Below are 19,362 nucleotides of genomic sequence, written 5' to 3'. Positions count from 1 at the left end.
GAGATACAGAAAGTGAATTGCACTTGACTCTCCACAAATTAAGAAACAACTGGAAAGAAAATTACATGACAAAACAAAAGCTGTCAAATACATGATTTACTTATAACAGAAAGAACAATGCAATTGTGTGATGTAATGATCAAAAATCAGAAAAAACTTATTGCTTTTGACAACAATATATTACATTCCTCAGCTCTTCTCAAGCATAGAGGAACTGTGTAGTTTGTTGCATAAGCACAACATGCTCACTGCAGAAATCTATATCTATACTGTCGTCTTATGAACTTTGGCAAAAGGTGTGTGTTGCGAACTGCGGTTTATTCATCTCATGATATATGTTTACATAAATTACCAGGTCATCCTTCATAAATTCTTCCACTGAGTAATAGCAACTCTCCTTCTGACACCAAATGCACTCAGAGAAAGGAGTGTTTCTATTTCTGTGCACACACTTTTATTTCACTAATTTTACTGGTGAGCTGATTATATGAGATGCATGAAGGATGAAGTAAAATGTTTTGTCAGATCATAGCGAAAGGAGGAATCTCAACATTTTGAAAGTAAGGCTCTATTCTTGCAAGCAATGTATCTCACTGGAATTTATTAAGTGTTTTTTGTACCACTTATACTGTTGAAGCAAATCATTGCTGAACTGTGCAACTCTTCTTCAGCTATATCTCATACATTAATTCAATTTGGTAAGGGCCCAGATTAACAAATAATAATTTAGTATTGGTAGAGTGAGGTGTTTGTTAGCAGACACCTTCGGGTATCACTTACACCTCTTCAACATCGTTCTAATAAACCTATCTGCCCTCCCTAACACTTACATTTATCTGATCATCCCACCTTAGATTGCTTTGGACAAAGAAGGAGTATTAGGGTTTAATGTCCCATCAACATTAAGATCAATAAAGATGGAGTGAAAGCTCAGAGACAAGAATGAAATTTTCTTTCTTTCTTGTGTCATATGTATAGTGTACCAAAATCTTTTTCCCTCTTTTCCTTTGCATTTTCAGGTGAAGAAAGGAATGTGTTGAGGATGGGGAAGGAAATTACCCGTGATCTACGACAGGAACCATCCCCGCATTGCCTGGAGCTATTTAGGGAAATCATGGAAAAACTTAACCTGGATGGTTGGATGCTGATTTGAACTGTCACCCTACCAAATGTGAGTCTAGTGTGGCTCTGGACAAACACTGCTAAATACTTCAGAGTTACGAATGAGATCAAGGGTCTGACAATCATACACGCATACATCTTCCAGTTACTGAATATAGTCTTCTTAAGTGCTCAATGATCACTGAAGCTCATCTGTATAATCGCATTACATTACTGTTGAAAATGGGTTGGACATCGAGTCTAACACTTAGTTCTAGAAGTGCATGCAAACTGTACTCACAGATTCAGGTCATCAGCCAGAGGTAGACACCAATGTTTCCCACACAAATATTGCATTACCTAGTAGCCATGTCAACTATTTTAGTTCCTGTCACACAACACACGAATTAATAAGTGTCGAAAATGAAAAATGGAGATCATATGGAAGCTTAAGTAGGGAGCGATAGCACTGTCTGAAGAACTACACAACAATCATTATGAACACACTCCTTGTTTGTTAGTTTATATCAACACCCAATGTTTTCTGTTTCTCTTTTTCTGAGACACTATTGGCCTGTTATATATAGCTGGTACAAGTACACACAAACCTATTATAACAACAACTGTGGTTACAGTGACTTAAAATGAAGGTAAAACATCCACAGTTGCAGAGCAGGCAAAACTATTCTGCAAAGATTAAAGACATCCAAACAGGATTAGGTAAATATGATGGACATATCAGACACCAGAGTTTGACCCTTCAACTGAACTAAATATAGACTGACACACTGTCTCTAATGCCATAACAGTGGATAACATATCAGACAAACACAATCCAAAAGCAATATCAACTGAGCTCCAGTGATCATTGAGCACTTAAGAAGACTATATTCAGTAACTGGCTATCAACTTCAATAATCAATACAGAGACATTTCATGGCATCAGGGTCAGTTTATGACACCATGACTGTTCGGGACAAGATCTAGACATTTGTTAACATAATCAAGCAGCTCTTTGTAAAAATACACATTAATGAAATCTTGGACAAGGGTATGACATAAAAATCAATGGCATTAGACTAATAAAAGTGACGGGAGTTGAGAATTCATAGCAATTATGGTATTATAGAATGGTTGCTTAGCATCACATATCAGGCAGTGTACAGCCATAAAGAAATGTGGAAGTGGTGCCTTTCTTCACAAAACGTGCTTCCCCCTCTTGCTGCTCAGCTGGGCAATGTCGCAGTAGGACCCAATAAATAATTTGTTTCTTTATTTATCAGGTTTGTGGGACCATGTGAGCCAAAGTTACTTGGTCATTGAACAAGTTAGTATACAGTCTACAGAATGCTGATTAGAAATTTAAAAAAAAATCAAGAATTATTAAAAATAAAAAAGTGAGAGTTTATACACATAAATAGAATATTACAGAGAAAATACCTCAATTACTTTGAGGAACCCCTACACAGAATAGAACGAGTGTACCCTCTTTTTTTTTTTTAAGTTTTGCTGAAAGCCTATTGAAAAAGAAACCAACTGAATTCTGCACATCTTTCCTTTATTGAGTTTTAGTATTTACCTGTTGGCAACCTCCAGGTACTAGTTTGGAGAACTGTGCATATCAATATGACATTTAACATCTTACTATGCAAAAGTATGGTAACAACTTCTCTATACAATTGGCCTGCCTAGAATCATGACATAAGGCAGAACAGTATATTATGGTATGTTTTGACTGTGTTACAGAAAGGCTCAAGAACTTCCAACAGGTTTTTTGATGATCCATCACTGAAGTGGACATGAGACATAAAGCTGTAGAAATAAAGAACACCAAAAGTCATACTTTTTATAAGATATATTAGTTACGCAACCAGTTAGTGTCATCTTCAGGCCCCTATGCAAAGTGAATGGTGATATCCGATGCTCAGTGCATTAGGACATGTACCATGTATGCTCTCATGGATCTATATTTATATTTGGCAGCGGTTTTCAGATGGCTAGGTTGCACACATCATGTAAGTAGAAATCCATGAGACCAGTGTAAATGTACTACTTGTCACAATGCACCAAGGGTTGGACATCACAATGCAGTTTTCATAGGGGCCTGAAGATGACCCTAATGTAGTGTCAAAACTGGCCGCATAATGAATATATTTTATTAAAAAAATATCACTTTTGGTATTCCTTATTTCTGCAACATCCAATGGGGGACATCACTTGAAAGCACAGTGTACTAAAGAGAACCTTACTTCCAAATTCAGGAAATTCTTAGCTTCCAATGTTAGTCACGAAAATATGTTATTTCATCCAACACACATCTCAACCATGACAGTAAATTTAGATAAATTTGAGCCTACAAAAGATGAATACTGTGCGTCATCTGCAAATGAAATAATCTCCACTTGAAACAGACAAAAACTGTGATCTTAACATTAAAAATGGTTCAGTTAACATTTGCTAATGTGTATCCCTTCTTCAGTGCAGGCTGCTTTAAGAAGAAGAAAATCTGCATTGGTTTCACTATTGTTAGCACATTTTCAATGTAAAATAGTAATAGTAACAAACAAACTGTGCCTAAAACTTAAGGTATTGTTACAGATATGACCCAGGCATCTGATCAGTTACAAAATGTTCATTTCTTTAACATCTTACATTTTCTAAATTTTTACATCACTACGAAGATATTCTATGAACACTCATTACTGATATTCAAAATATTTAAAAGAAATATTGATACATGGGAAAAAGTATGATACCATAATCTGTTAACAATTTCCACATGAATTATTCTTTGATATAATACATAAATTGCAAAAATATGAAGTCAAGATAACTGGAGGGCTTTCTTCAGAGTAGTTTAATTTCATTGATGCCTTATGCAATCAAAATATCTGTAAGTGTTAATAGCGTAAAACATACAATCATAATTATTTTACGAGCATTTGTCACAAATGCAAAAACTGTAACTAAGGGGGTAAATACAAAGCACCATGTGCATTAGTTGCCAATAAACACTGACTAGCAGCAGCAAAGAAACTGTGTGGGTTAATAAATTATTCAACACTATTGCTGCATTACACTATATGAAAAAGCTGTACTCACTTTTCATCAGCGTAAGTAAACTTCATGTCCAAACTGTGCTTGCTCAAGAAGGTTTGCTTGTCGAGTGGAATTTCAATGTTTGAAGGATGTGGAATTGGTTCACCAATGGCCACAAGACAGTGCTGCTGATCAACTGTGGAACAATCACTGTCACTACTGCACTCACCACTGCTCTCCGACTTGATCTTCTTTTTACCAGAAGTACCAGGAAGCACATGGCCAGTGCAATGAATAACCTGAAAAAAAAAAAAAAAAAAAAAAAAACTGCACTGCATCTTTGGTGATCATTGCATCTGTTTAGTATTATATAAGAACACACCAACAGCTTTTAAATAGACTGCAATCTCTGTTTATTGCTGCTGCACTAAAATTCATTTAAATTATATCAATGTAAAGCTGTCTCCAACCCAACTGTTTATTTGAACATCACAGTTCTATAGTGCACGTAACTTTGTTGGAGATGATATGCCTTCCGTAGATCTTACCCAGCCAGTTGCAAAGGAACATATAGTTCAACAGACACACTGAATTTCAGAGAAACTTAGCATTTCCATGGGTACATGAACTGAGGCGATTCTACACGGGAATTTGTGTACCAAATTATTTGTCCCAAAAGTTGACAAGAGATACCATACTGCTGACGTACAAAAATCACCACCACCCATTTGATCCATTTTTCAACATAAAACTGGTCAACCACCCAAATGGAGTAAGTTTTGTTCACTGAGAAGTGGAATTAGGGGAGAGAGTAAGCCTGATACGAAAGGAAATAGCCTAGGAAACAGTTGAAAGTTTTGCATACTCAGAACAAATTAGAAACTGAATGGTAAATCACGCACTTTTGAAGTACAGTGTCCTCTCTGGAGCAGAAATACACACCAAAAATAAGAAAATAGGATTTGTGTTTACTGTCTGCCCAATAGTTCCAGCTTGTACCACAGTTCTTCCAGGCTCGTAACTTTCTTGATTGCATCATATATGCATTTGCTTGGCACAGATATTTCCAACTGCCAATAAAGAACTCCCATGGAACCTGGAGGGTGTGTAGAGGGAACAAAATAATGCAGAATATATTTTTTGGTTGATGGCCAATTTCACTTTGAAGGGTTAAAATACACCCCAATAGATAATTTGGAATACTAGATTTGGAAGGAATATCATTGAAACAATGATATATAACAAATGTTCCCTATGTAAAAGTTGATATGTAATTAACATTCTTGAAAACCGTATAATCAAATTTTATAATAATTTACAATTTTGCAAAACACTCCATCACCATGAATTAATTATGGAAAATGAAAACTTTTGTTACATCATCACTCAATGTGCAATAAAGTTAGTTTCTGAAATATCATTGCTGGAAAATAAGTTGTACACAATATGCTGTCAGAGTACTTTCATCATACCTAATTAAAATCTCTAAACATTCATTATTAGCCTACTTTTTATTTTACTGATATTTGTTTTATATTTTAAATTGTTATTTTACATTTCACACTTTTTTCCTTCTTTCACATTGGCTGCCCTACAAATCTAACAATAATACACATTTTTCTCTCTCGATGGGAAAGAAAACATCTTTCGAATATCGTTTGACCTGACCATACATTTTTGTTTACCCAGATTTAGATGGTGTCGCAAGGACATTCTTTTAAAACTATTATTGCAATGATTTCATGTCATAACAATGAGTTATTTATTATTTTCAATGAACAAAATACACACATGTGAAATGGTAAACTAAAAACAATTGCATGTGATACATAAAACAATAATTTAAAACATAAAACAAATATCAATAAAATAAATAATTACACTAATAATGAACGTTCAGATATTTTAATTAGGTATGTTGAAAATACTCTGACAGCACAGCGTGTACAGCTTATTTTACAAAAATGGTATTTCAGAAACCGGCTTTACACAGGGGTGACAAAACTCATGGGATACTTCCCAATATCATGTCATACTTCCTTTTGCCTGGAGTAGTGCAGCAACTCAATGTGGCATGGACTCAAATAGACGTTGGAAGTCCCTTGCAGAAATATTGGGCCATGTCCTATAGCCATCCATAATTGTGAATGTGTTGTTGGTGCAGGATTTTGTGCGTGAACTTATCTCTCAATTATGTCCCATAAATGTTCAATACAATTCATGTCAGGTTATCTGGGGGCCAAATCATTCACTCCAACTGTCGAGAATATTCTTCAAACCATTCTCAAACAACTGTGGCCCGGTGACATGGTGTACTGTCATCCATATAAATTCCATCGTTGTTTGGCTGCAAATGGTCTCCAAGAAGCCATACATAATCATTTCCAGACAATGATCGATTCATTTGGACAGGAGGACTCAGTCCATTCCATGTAAACATGGCCCACATTGTCATGGAGTCGCCACCAGCTTCCATAGTGCCTTGCTGATGACTTGGGTCCATGGCTTGTGGGATCTGCACCACACTCTAATACTACTGCCAGCTCTTACCAACTAAATTGGGACTCATCTCACCAGGTCACGGTTTTCCAGTCACCTAAGGTCCAACTGATATGGTCATGAGCCCATGAGAGGCACTACAAGCGATGTCACGCTCTTAGCAAAGGCATTTGCATTGATCACCTGCTGCCATAGCCCATCAACATCAAACTACCTTGCACTGTCCTAATATATACATTCATTGTACGTTCCACATGGATTTTTGGTGTTATTTCACACAGTGTTGCTTTGTCTGTTAGCACTGACAACTCTACTCAAATGCCGCTGCTCTCGGTCATTAAGTGAAGGCCACTGCATTTTCTGTGGCGAGTGGTAATGCTTGAAACTTTGTATTTGTAGCACACTTCTGACACTGTGGATCCTAGAATACTGAATTCTCTAACAATTTCCAAAACGGAATGTCCCATACACCTAACACCAACTACCCTTCCGTGCTCAAAGTCTGTTAATTCCTGTTGCGTGGCCATAACCACATCGTCAACCTTTTGATATGAATCACCTAAGTACAAACAACAATTCTGCCAATGCACTCCCTTTTATACCTAATGTATACTACACCACCACTTTCTGTATACGTGCACATCGCTATCCTATGGCACTCATCAACTCAGTGCATTACAAATGGATGTATGTAGCTTGGAAGATTCTTTAATTTATGTTACAATAAAGTTTTCATACTTCAGAATTAATTAATGGCAGTGGAGTATTTTGCAAAATTTCAAATTATTATGAAATTTGATTGCACAGTTTTCAGGAACGTTAGTTACATGTCAACTTTTATACGAGAAACATTTTTTTATACACCACTGTTTTGAAGACATTCCCTCCAAATCTAATATTCCAAATTACCTTTTGGGGTTTGTTTTAACTCTTAAAAGTGAAATTAGGCACAAACAGAAAAATACAAATTGGATTATTCTGCCTCCTCTACATACCCTCCAAGTTTCATCAAGATTGTTCATTGACACTTGGGAATGTTCCTGTGTCAGCGATTTTCTGTTCTCTATATGTGAGAACTGTCTTTTCCAGCCCCATTCTAATGGAAAAGAGTTTAGTTACCACAGATGATTTCCATTGCAAATGTCATCAATTACCAGTCAACTTGTCATAATCCTTTCAACAAATTGTTTTCATTTATACACAGCTACCGATTCAGTTCCATGGTAACTGGTGCTGTCGTTATGTCACTGAGATGAAAGGAATTTGAGTATGCTGATTTTCTATTTGAATTGCGGCCCATCAATGTTCTAAACTACTGTGAATTTTCTGGAACAGTTGAAAAAGACTTGGAAGTCTAAATGAGCAAGACATCAGCCAGCTTCATCCTGATCCTGCTGAAATGGCTCTGAGCACTATGGGACTTAACATCTATGGTCATCAGTCCCCTAGAACTTAGAACTACTTAAACCTAACTAACCTAAGGACATCACACAACACCCAGTCATCACGAGGCAGAGAAAATCCCTGACCCCGCCGGGAATCGAACCCGGGAACCCGGGCGTGGGAAGCGAGAACGCTACCGCACGACCACGAGCTGCGGACCCTGATCCTGCATAATAATATGTGACAGAATAGTACCATATCCACTTGAAGGTAATTTTTGTCTTGTTTAGCCTTACAAATAAGTGTCTTACTCTCTTACATCAGACTGATGACAGGATTATGAAAATGTACTTTAATTCATGATACATTATAATCCACAATTGTTAACTTTGAACCATCAATGGGGCATAGACAGAGAGAAATTAGAAAGAGACAAAATGTGAAACTACACATACAATTGATTACATTCAAATTCGGAGCATTTTAACAACTGTATCTACACAGGGACTGAAATATTTTTTTTTTTTTTTATTAACATCTCAAATAACTGGTGCCAATAACATTTTCTAGAAGGATGCAGAGGCTCCTCTTGTAGTAACAGGTAGCATTATTGGAATATAAAAATATAAAAGAGCAAAACTTAATAAAATAAGAGTCTCATCAACTGAGTGCTAATGATAAATGGGTGATTGCTTTACTAGTCAACAGCAGAATATTAAGCAGTTGTGGAACATAGCTTTGCAGGCTGTGTAAATGTCAGTGGCTGTTAAAGGAAGTAGTTTATGGTGGTGTGAAATGACTACTTGTATCATATTGAGTGGTAATGGCCTCTAAGGAGAGGAAACTTCAACTTCAATGACCATGCGAGAACTTGACATCTAGCCCTAGCCTGTCACATAGATGCAATTAACTTCTGTCAATACATTTATGCAGCCTCAACAAGTTGCATGAAATGCATGCTGTTCTAACAATAATTCACCAAAGTTTATTTTTATATATTTTATTTGTACTACTGGTTTTGATTAATGGTTCATTCTATTATAAGTGTCACAAACACACCATGTTTTGTTGTAATTATAATTTTTTACTTACGTTGTAAGATCTTAAGAGGTTATTTTTTAATTAGATCTACTTTTGTTTTGTTACATTTATATATTTGATGCATCCGTTTATATTGTATATTAAATTTACAATTGTATTTTGTTCTGAATTGTCTATTACTGATAAGAATTTTGTCAAATTTCTCATTTTTGCTTAATGCTTCTGAGTTCTGTTTGATCATTTAAAATGATGTTTCATTTCGTTGTCAAGTGTATGTAGATTTCTGTTTCCTCTAAGATGTTCATGTACTTTCCTTTTTTGGCTCTATGAAAAATTGAAATATTAGTGCTTTATTTAGTGTACAGTGTCCATTTTCTCGAAGAAGCTTACTTTCCATGCAAGTAAAGTTGAAACTTGGTGCAGTGGCTGATGGGAGCAACTGTAAAGGCATTTCCCAATTATGGCCATTCTCATCAGCCACTCCACAAAGTGTCAACTTGGTTTGCATGGGCAGGACTAAATGTAGATAGGTAGTTTGTTGCTTTGATTTATATGTTTGTTGTATCTTACAGTAAATTTTCATTATATTGTCCACTGTAGATCTTGTCACACTTAATTTTGTGCATTCCTGACGAGCCGCATTTCTGACTTTTGTCTGTTCTGTGTATTATGTTATTTCCTATCATTCTCTTTGCAGAATTTTAACATTAATACTGCAAAATGTGTTACTTATTTTGTGAGAAATATTGCCTATACATGGTAACATAATGAATTTTTGTTTCTTCTTTTTTCTTGCCTACCTTCAATAACATTATTTCACTTTCTTTTTTTTAATTTAGCCTTGATTTTGTTTTTGTGTATTTCATTTACCATATTTTATGTCGGTAAAAAGTGACTTTATCAGCCCTTTGGATTTACTCCCTGAAAAGTTTATTTTCTAAGTGATCTTCCTTCAAGGCAGCTTCCTGGAGCCACCACATCATTCTGCTTGCCTCTCTTTCCTCGGAGAGTGGAATATTTGTGTGATAGCACTATGTCTAGGACATTGTTCAGTTCATGTATTCATGGATGGCTAACCTTGTTTCATTTTATTTCTTATGTTGTTTATGGTTTCAATAAGTGGTAAATTGAGTCTTTATTCTGTTTTATTAGATCCATTGTACTTTTAACTATGTATTTCTTGGTGTATGTATAGTAATAGCTAAGCAGTTTATTGGTTATTTCTAGTAAGTAAGCATGCTGGACTATTTCTATAATTTACAGCAGGTCCAATAGGAATTCCATATTTGCTTATTTTGGGTTGTGCTCCCAGTTTAGGTGCTTGCTGAGCATTACTATACAATTATTCATTCCCTTATTAGAAAGTGAAAATCACTTTTCTTAACTGCTTATTTAGTAAGCGTCTGAATTTTGTTTGTTGTTCACTTTTCTATTCTCACAATGTTATTCCCTCTGAAAAATTCTTTTGTTTTGTAATACAGTCATCTTCATGTATAACTACAATTGTACCACCTTTGACTGCTTTTATCTCTCTAGCATCAGATGAGCACATTTTATTGTTGATGCTTTTAAATTAATGATTTCGTAAATATTATTTCTACAATTTTCATACTCCTGTAGTGGGTCTGTTAAAAACTGTTGGTAATGTCGCCATATCATATGCTGCTTTACTATAGGCAATTACAGATTTAATATTAGCATCATTAAATGCTGGGTCATATTGCAGCTTCATCCTTTATGCAATAACTCCATTTCTTTAGGGTAAAATTTTATAACAGTAAGACTGCTTGGGTCTAGAATGAAATTTTCACTCTTCGAGAGAGTGTTGCTGATATGAAACTTCCTGGCAAATTGAAACTGTGTGCCAGACCAAGACTCAAACTCGGAACATGCTATGTCTCCACAATAAGTGCTGCAGAGATTGGCAATTTGCTTTAAATGTTCAGAAATGTAAAATTTGCACTTCACAAAACAAAAAAATGTAGTAACCTAGTGACTACAATATCAATGAGTCAGGAATTGACCAACTCGTACAAATACCATACATACATTAATCCTTGTTCCATAGATCATGAATGTCACATTTCAAATGATGTGGAACATGTCACTTTAACGTAAGTTAACAGTTTATAGGGACATGAAATGGAATGATCACATAGGTTCAGTCATGGATAAAGCAGGTGGTAGACTTTGGTTTATTGGTAGAATAATGGGGAACAGCAATCAATCTACAAAAGAGATTGCTTACAAATCACTCATTCTAGAATATTGGTCAAGTGTGTGGGACCTGTATCACTTAGGACTACAGAGGATATTGAGCTCATACAGAGAAGGGCAGCACAAATGGACACAGGCTGACATAATCTGTGGCAGAGAGTCGCAGAGATAATGAAGGAACTGAACTGGAAGCCTTTTGAAGAAAGGTGTATACTATCCCAAGAAAGTCTGTTAATCAAGCTTCAAGAACTAGCTTTAAATGATTAGTCTAGGAATATACTGCAACTTCCTACATATTGCTCACAAAGTGATCGTTAGGATAAGATCAGAATAGTTACTGCACACACAGAGGCATTCAAACAATCATTATTCCCATGCTCCATATGTGAATGGAGCAGGAAGAAACCCTAATAACGGGTACAATGGGACGTACCCTCGCCCGTACACCTCACAGTGGTTTCCAGAGTTTAGATGTAATGAGTGACAGGATATAACAAAAAAAGGAGAACAAACTGTGGGAGTTTAAAACTAAAAAAAGAGCCCTGTTCATTCACAAAACTGGGCTTCACAAATGAAGATTTTTGTCTTCATTGCAAATGTATGATACTGGAAGACTAAAAGATATTCACAGGGGAGAAGTAAATTTAATAGTGTCTGGACAGGGTTCTGCCAACTCATGAAAACATCTGCCTGCACTTGGAAGGTAGAAATGTGATCTCTAAGCTATCAAACTGCTAGTGTTGACTTGAGATTGGCAGAGCAATATGACTGCCCCCATAGGACTTCAGGCCATTCACTTAAATGAAAAAAAGAATGGAACAACTGCAGTTTTACACAAGAATGAATGCAGTTCTACATAGGAGGCAAATTCTCAGATATGTGTATATTACAGATACTTGGAGCCAGGATCCAGATCTCTCTTCCCCCCCTCCCCCTAAACAGTATCAAGATGTGTCACTACTTGCCACATATAAGGAACTTTATTATTATTATTATTATTTTTATTATCATTATTATTATTATCATTATTATTATTATTATTATTCTACATAACTGACTTCTGAGACTGAAAATAATTTCAGTGGCATAAGTTCACCTTCAGATATGCTCTATACTCAAGTTGGCCTTCATCAGTCACTGAAGAGAACATTGCTTCACTATGGAAATTCTGGCTGCAAAGTGTGACGTCTAGTCTCATTTCTATCAAAATAATTATATTATTCTGGTGGAATAGTGTAAACTAACTGGAGGCTTTAAAAGAAATGAAGTTATGAATGGTGGGCTCCATATGGTTCCCAAGTCGTGCAGCGACTATAAACCATAAAATTACCAAATATGGAGCAACCAGTAGCAAAATCATATTTTATTTATTCACTTTTGCAAATCGATTTCAACTGATTAACAGCCATCATTGGTGATTTCAACCAATATAAACTAATCAGGGCACATATTGGTTGAAAGCACTGCTGATGGCTGTTAATCAGTTTAAATCGATTTGCAAAAGTGAATAAATAAAACATGATTTTGCGACTGGTTACTGCATATTTGGTAATTTTAAGAAACGAAGTTATTTTCTACATTTTCTTTTCTACATCGGCAACAAGATTACTGGAGGTGGGACACATTTTTGTTTTGAAGAAAGCTTGGAGATGATTTAGTTATGCTTTGCTTAACTTAGCATACGAGGTTTTAACTGTAATTATTGTGGAAATAATGAGGAACTTATTTCAAGTTGACCTCCTCCTGAACTGAACATGAATATTTGGTGCTAATTTTCAGCAACTGATAAGTACTCTCCTTCACTGTCTCTTCCTACAATACTAATCTGTTTCTTGCAAATGTGTTACTTATTTACTACCACTTCTGTGTCAGCACTTCTGATCTGAGTTGGTTCCCACTCTTCTCACCTCTTTGCAGGTGTTCTACCGCTTATTACTTGTTCTTGGTAAGACTAATACTTAATGGTAGTGGTCATGTGACTCTTGGGGTGGTGGTGGTGGTGGTGGTGGTGGTGGTGGTGGTGGTGGTAGTGGTGTCGGCATTAGAGAAAAGAGGACTCAACTGTATTACCTTAACATTACACACTTTTTCTGTAATTCGTCTGCATACTACCATCAACTTTAGCTGCACAGTAATAAGAAAACAGTGAAAAACAATTACGTGGGTATAATGTGTGTTTTATATTCAACTCACCTTATAAGTAGCTGACTTTATATTTACATTTCTGCCTTTGCTAGTCAAAGTGCATTTCATCCTAATGAAGAAAGAACGTGGAATAGAAGGCACAGCTGGAGTCTTGATGGAGAGAATCTCTTTAATTTCCTCATGGTCACAGGGATGGCTGAATTCATATATACTGTGGCCCATAAGATCAATCTGGAAGCAAATGTTGTAAATGTTACCACAATGGATACTATAAATAATGAATTTGTACATTATCACCTTCTAACAACACACTAGTACCAAGAAAATAACATCCATTGTAGCAGAGATGTTGAGCTGCAGAAACGCACAACAAAATGACTGTCTAACAAGTAAGCTTATCACCAACAAGGCGTTCATCGAAATCAGACTACATAGCTATAGTATCAAGTCTATAGTTCTCATGGCTGCTGGACTGACTGCTGAAAGCCCCGATGGCATTTAACCCTCAAACATGGGGAAAGGGTGGGGTGGAAGGACTGGTCAAGTACTTCCAGGGATGGTGATGAGTGTAAGGAAGGGGTGGATTTGACAAGTATGCATAACTCGGGCATGCATGACAAAATATAAACCAAACATAGCACATAAATGGCTTACTGTCTAGAAAAGAAAATACTATGTGGAAAAACGCTGCTAGCATCCCCATTTCTGGGTGGTGGTGGTGGTTCGGAACTGTTGGTATAGGCATAAATCTGAAATGCTTGAAACAATCTCAACCAAACTTGGTATATGTGAGTGAGTGAGAGAGTGGAGCAAGAATAACAAGAGTTCATTTGTGAGTCCTTTACCACCAAAGATGTAATCACAGATATGTGAGCGGCCTTTTTTTAAAAGTAATATATGAGAATGGTCAAAGCTTCAGCAGAGAAAAAATGATAAATGACATGAGTTGAGTAGATCAATCTTTCATCAGGAAAAACACAGATACAGATAAAAGATGGGCTTTACTATAATCTTCACTTTCCTCCTCCACACAATGGTTCCAAGTGGCATGCACCCTATGTAAGGCCTCCTCCAACTATATCCTCTTTTCTTTCCAGAATACGAGATCTTTGTTTCTAGACAGCAGGAGTATTATCAATACAGAATTACATTTCCTGAAACAAAGGATTGCTCACCTCATCTGTCAATTAAAATTTCTGAATGGAACTAAGCAGTTCAAACTTTATGATAAATAATATTTCCATATATTAGTTTTGGAAAAAATATTATTATAAAGTGTTTTAATTACACCCAGTTAAACCTATATCATTGTGAATAACCATAACATATGTATTAATAGAGAGCAAAATAAAACGAACAGCATTTTCCAGTAAGTTTCTGGTATTATTTCACTAAGTTACCATTTGGATTGCAATGAGAAACATTTTTCTGTCAGCAAACTGATATATGCAATTAAATGCTTTGATATTGATCTTTTTCTGGAGACATTAAAAACATTTTGCTTTTAGCTCTATAATGATTGCATAGGTTATACTGTTTCAGCATGTTCACAAACATGTAATCAATAGTATACAAAACAGCAGCAATATCAGCTAAAATCATACGTTACAAACTACCCTCTTTCATGTATTTTATAGTGATTGGTACTCAACGGTACAAGTACACATCATAGGTCAGAATATGGTCATTACCTTGTAACATTTGACATATAGCACAACATACCTGAGGAATACCAAGGTACTCATTAATGTTATCTGACAGGAAAATCATGTCTCCATCTGCAGACAGGACCAACAGAAAGCCTTCCAGTGCCTTTAAGAATAGGGGATCACTGATAGCATCAGCCTTACAGTCAGTCGGTTCCGGAGCTAAAAAGACAAAAATTAAAATAAAATGTCGGTTCAAATATAAAATACAAACAAATACATTAATATTAATAGGCAAAGCAACAACATCTACCACATCTGTCAATACCTGATACCTTCAGGAAACATTCAAAAGCAAATGTGAAATTTTTGCACTCCTTATCAAAAGTTTATCTACAATAAAAGCTGAAAGGAAGAGAGGACATAAAAGGTTAGCAGAAGTAGCAAAGTGAGGCTTAAATCAGTTGGAATCAACAGACAACAGGCATGCCTAAACAGAGCCAGCAGGACCAACCTATTCATACATAAAAATTTTTAATTGTTTGACTATGGTAACTCAGTTTGCATGTAATTAAATTTTTATCACATTACTTCATTTGCTTGATACTGCAAGGCTTAAGTCAGCTTGAATGGTAATGACTTCCAGTTTTTGTAAGATATTTTTCTTTTACTTTTTTTAATGATCATAATAATAATAATAATAATAATAATAATAATAATGGAATGTGTCTAGCTTGAAGCAACTCTGAAAATATCCTAATATCTTGTAGAAGAGTGTGCCAACAAATTTACTAAACTTAACAATCAAGTAAAATAATAATTATATGAAGAGTTTTATATGTAATTTCATCTCACACTCTCATCATGTCATAAAATGACAAATTTCAGAGCCCTGTCCTCAATGACCAAAGTTCTCTGGTCGCACTGTGTAAGAATCAACTTCAAAATGGTTTACTTTACTTTCGTGGTTGCTGTCTCAAGTTCTGTGACAATTCGAAATTGTTTCATTTCATTTCAGTTAGAGATGTCTTCTCGATGTGGTACGTTAACTTTTACAGTGGACGAGCGAGCTAAGTCATCATTTTTGAAGGGTCCAACAAGGCTACTCACATTACTGTACACCTGTTGTGTCAAGTGGCTTGGCGGCTGTATCAAACTCCTTACACACATTTCTTGAGTTAGAGCATGAGAGTGCACAAGTTAGTCCCTGCACTGCAAATTTCAATATGTAGCAGATACACAAGATATTATTCATATTTAAAGCCCCCGGTGGTACATTTCCTCAGAGTTCCCCTGGAAGACCCATAACTAATTAAACTGCATGACTGAAGTTATTAGAAGATATCCACATTATTATATAATGACAAGACATTTCTACCAAAAATCTCAAAAAGTTATTGACAAATTTATTCCAAATTTGTACACAATGCCCTAATAAACGTTCAGAGGGAGATAGGCTATACACATTCTTTAAAATAAGTTAAATGTGAGTGTGAGGAAGAAAATGCTATGCTGTGCAAACCTGTAGTTTAGTTTTCTTTCTCACAGTCAGTTTTAACTATGATAGCAGGGTATTTAAACCATTAGACAAACTGCATGTGTCTGACACATACTGAGCACACTCTTCCTCCCCCTCTATATGTGTACCTCTTCCTCCCTCTGTCCATCCACCTCATCCTTCTATCTCTATCTATCTCTTCCTCCGCCCCCCTCTCTCTTTATCTCCTCCTCTCCCCATCTTCATCCATTTCTTCCACCCCCACCAACTCTGATCATTCCTTCCTCCTCCTTCCTCTGACCGTATCCTCCTCCCCCTCTCTCTTTCCATTTCTGCCTCCCCTCTTCCTTATTCACCTGCCCATTATCCGTCTGCACCTTCCACCAGCCTCACGCATCTCTCCCCCCCCCCCCCTCCTCCTCCACTCTGTCCGCTTCCCCCCCCCCCCCTATCCTCACTCTGTTCATCCCCTACCATACCAATCACAACCTATCCCCAGCAATGCTCGTTGGCATGTGTACCCTGCATTACACGTCAATAAAGCAGGCTGATAATTCCCACAACATATCTGTCATGCAGGACAGACTACGCATTAGAGCTTGAAAATAATATATTTGCCCCTGTTGTACAGGCTACCATGCCAAGCAGGTAGATATTACTCCAACACAACATGCCTGCCAAGCATGGCAGCCTACATGTAGTGCCCATAAAACCATGTGTTGCCCCTGCCGTGTAGGTTGCCCAACAAAGAAGGTTGATTTGGCAGACTGATACTGTTCTCACACAATATACCTGTCATGAGGGGCAGCCTACACGCCAGGTGCTGGAAAAAAAAAGCTTTTTTGCCTTCATCTCCACTCCTATTGCAGATAGGAAGTTATAAACCTCACTGTGTTGACACTTGTGAGGCTGGCTGTTTCAATGTCAGTTTGGTTGAAACTGATCCAGGGGTTTGGAAGGAGATCCCAGACATACACATATACAGACTCTCTGCATGCACACACCCTGAATCCTCCAGGACAAAACCATTTACAAAAGACTCGTATAAGTCCATCAGACATTTTCAATGGAAACTCATGCAGACAAAGAATTAGCAAATGGTAAGCACTGGCAGAGACTGAAGTCAGCACCAGAAAAGGGACAAAGTGACTTAAATTTTAAAAAAAGGAACACTGGAGAAAAAATTAAGAGAGCAACCTGGGAACTCCAAAGATTTAAACAGAACATTAATCACTGCTTACCAGTCAGTCAATATACTGGTATATAATAGTCGCTACACCCAGTGGTTGCTAATGTAACAGCAACGCTGCAAGATCTTATTTATACTTGCAAACTCATGTGCTTGCTCTCCTTTCTGCATTGGTATAGTTCACTTGGGCCAGACAAGACTTAAGTTATGATTTTATGGTTATGATTGAGCAGTGGCAGAGACTTGCACATCACATCTCCATGCATACAGAGACTGTGAACATAGAGAGGACATCATAATAACTGTTGGAGAGTTTAAAGTGGGTATACAGAGCTCATTTCCAACATCTGGTCCACAGCAAACCTTATTTCTTAAAGTCATTCTTAACACTTTCAACATCTTCCACTCCAATTTGTCCTCTTCCTGTATTCTGTATAACCACAGCAAATGTGTTCATTTCTTCCCAAATACTATGCAATGAATGCTGGGTTCATTTCCATAGCTGCCTTTGCAATATGGTCTATAACTGAGTTTCTCTCTTGTGGGGGTCCGACAGCTGATGCTGCATTTCGCATCTCTGTCATCATTCTTCTTCATAATCTATTTATCTTCTCCCCATCCCTTCTTGGATCCCCTTAACCATAATTTATGTTGTCGTCCTCCTCCTCCTCTGATTATCCTAGCTATCTTTCTTCTATTATATCTGCAATACTATAATAAGTCTGCATCCTTTCTCTTATTTATTCATTTCTTAGAAGGTGAAATTGGGGAATTCTATATGCTCTTCTCAAGTGCTCCATTTCTAAAGCTCTAGGTCTCTTTTTTAGTGTCTTCTGCTATTTTGCAGAGACAAATCAGATGAACTTTGCCTCCACCTCCCCACACCTACTAATTTAAATTGTCAAATGCAGACATGTAACATTGACAAAGAGTACGACCTTGGGACTTTAGCAAGTAGCATGTGTGTTCATTACATTACTACAATTTGTTAAACTAGTAGAACTATCCATAAATAGCTCAATCTTTCATTCTTTTACCATCTTTTTTTGCCTTTATACTCATCTTGTAAATTATGGGACAGTACAAACAAAAAGCAGAATTTCCTGCATTCTGAAATAACAAAACAAGATAATCAGAATGCTGTCAAAACAGGACAGAAATGAAATATCGAAGGAACACAGCTGAGGAAGCAATGAAACACTGCTGACATTGCTTATGTGCACACTGCTGAAAGCCCTGCCATCCAATAATGAGCATAACTTCTTTTAGAGCTGTGCTGATGACAACAAGGACCACTATAACACTTCCAAAACCCCATTTTACTTGTTCAACAGAAAGGACTTACAAGTTCGCTGTTGCCAACTACATCAGTTTCCAAGTACAATTATGTAAACAACTGCCAAACAAACTACAGTTGCAGCATGTTTTTAACATGTGATGAAGAACAAGGCATTTATTTCCAGTTATTTCGCTCAGTTTGAGGGAAAGAAAGGCACTGGACTTTATTTAAGGAACAGCTGTAGCAAATATAGAAAAGGCTAAATCAGTCAGCTGCAAATATGAGATTAGGAGCGCAAGTATTGTAAGCACCCCTATATTGGCTT

General features: G+C 36.6%; 1 protein-coding gene across 3 annotated transcripts in view; it reads right to left on the bottom strand.

Annotated features, from left to right (window-relative positions):
• The window catches only part of LOC124786213 (protein similar), a 740,085-nt gene that overhangs the window by 287,354 nt on the left and 433,369 nt on the right, over window positions 1-19,362 (bottom strand). For all 3 annotated transcript variants that reach the window (XM_047254246.1, XM_047254244.1, XM_047254245.1), the window contains exons 3-5: window positions 15,148-15,293; window positions 13,474-13,656; window positions 4,204-4,439 (exon numbers count right to left, since the gene is read on the bottom strand). In XM_047254246.1, the coding sequence (XP_047110202.1) occupies window positions 4,204-4,439; window positions 13,474-13,656; window positions 15,148-15,293 (565 nt within the window). The remainder of the gene's footprint in view (window positions 1-4,203; window positions 4,440-13,473; window positions 13,657-15,147; window positions 15,294-19,362) is intronic.

This window comes from Schistocerca piceifrons, chromosome 1 (assembly GCF_021461385.2).
Source record: "Schistocerca piceifrons isolate TAMUIC-IGC-003096 chromosome 1, iqSchPice1.1, whole genome shotgun sequence".
Lineage (NCBI taxonomy): Eukaryota > Metazoa > Arthropoda > Insecta > Orthoptera > Acrididae > Schistocerca > Schistocerca piceifrons.
The sequence above is the reverse complement of the archived record's forward strand: the minus strand, read 5'-3'. Positions and strand labels throughout refer to the sequence as shown.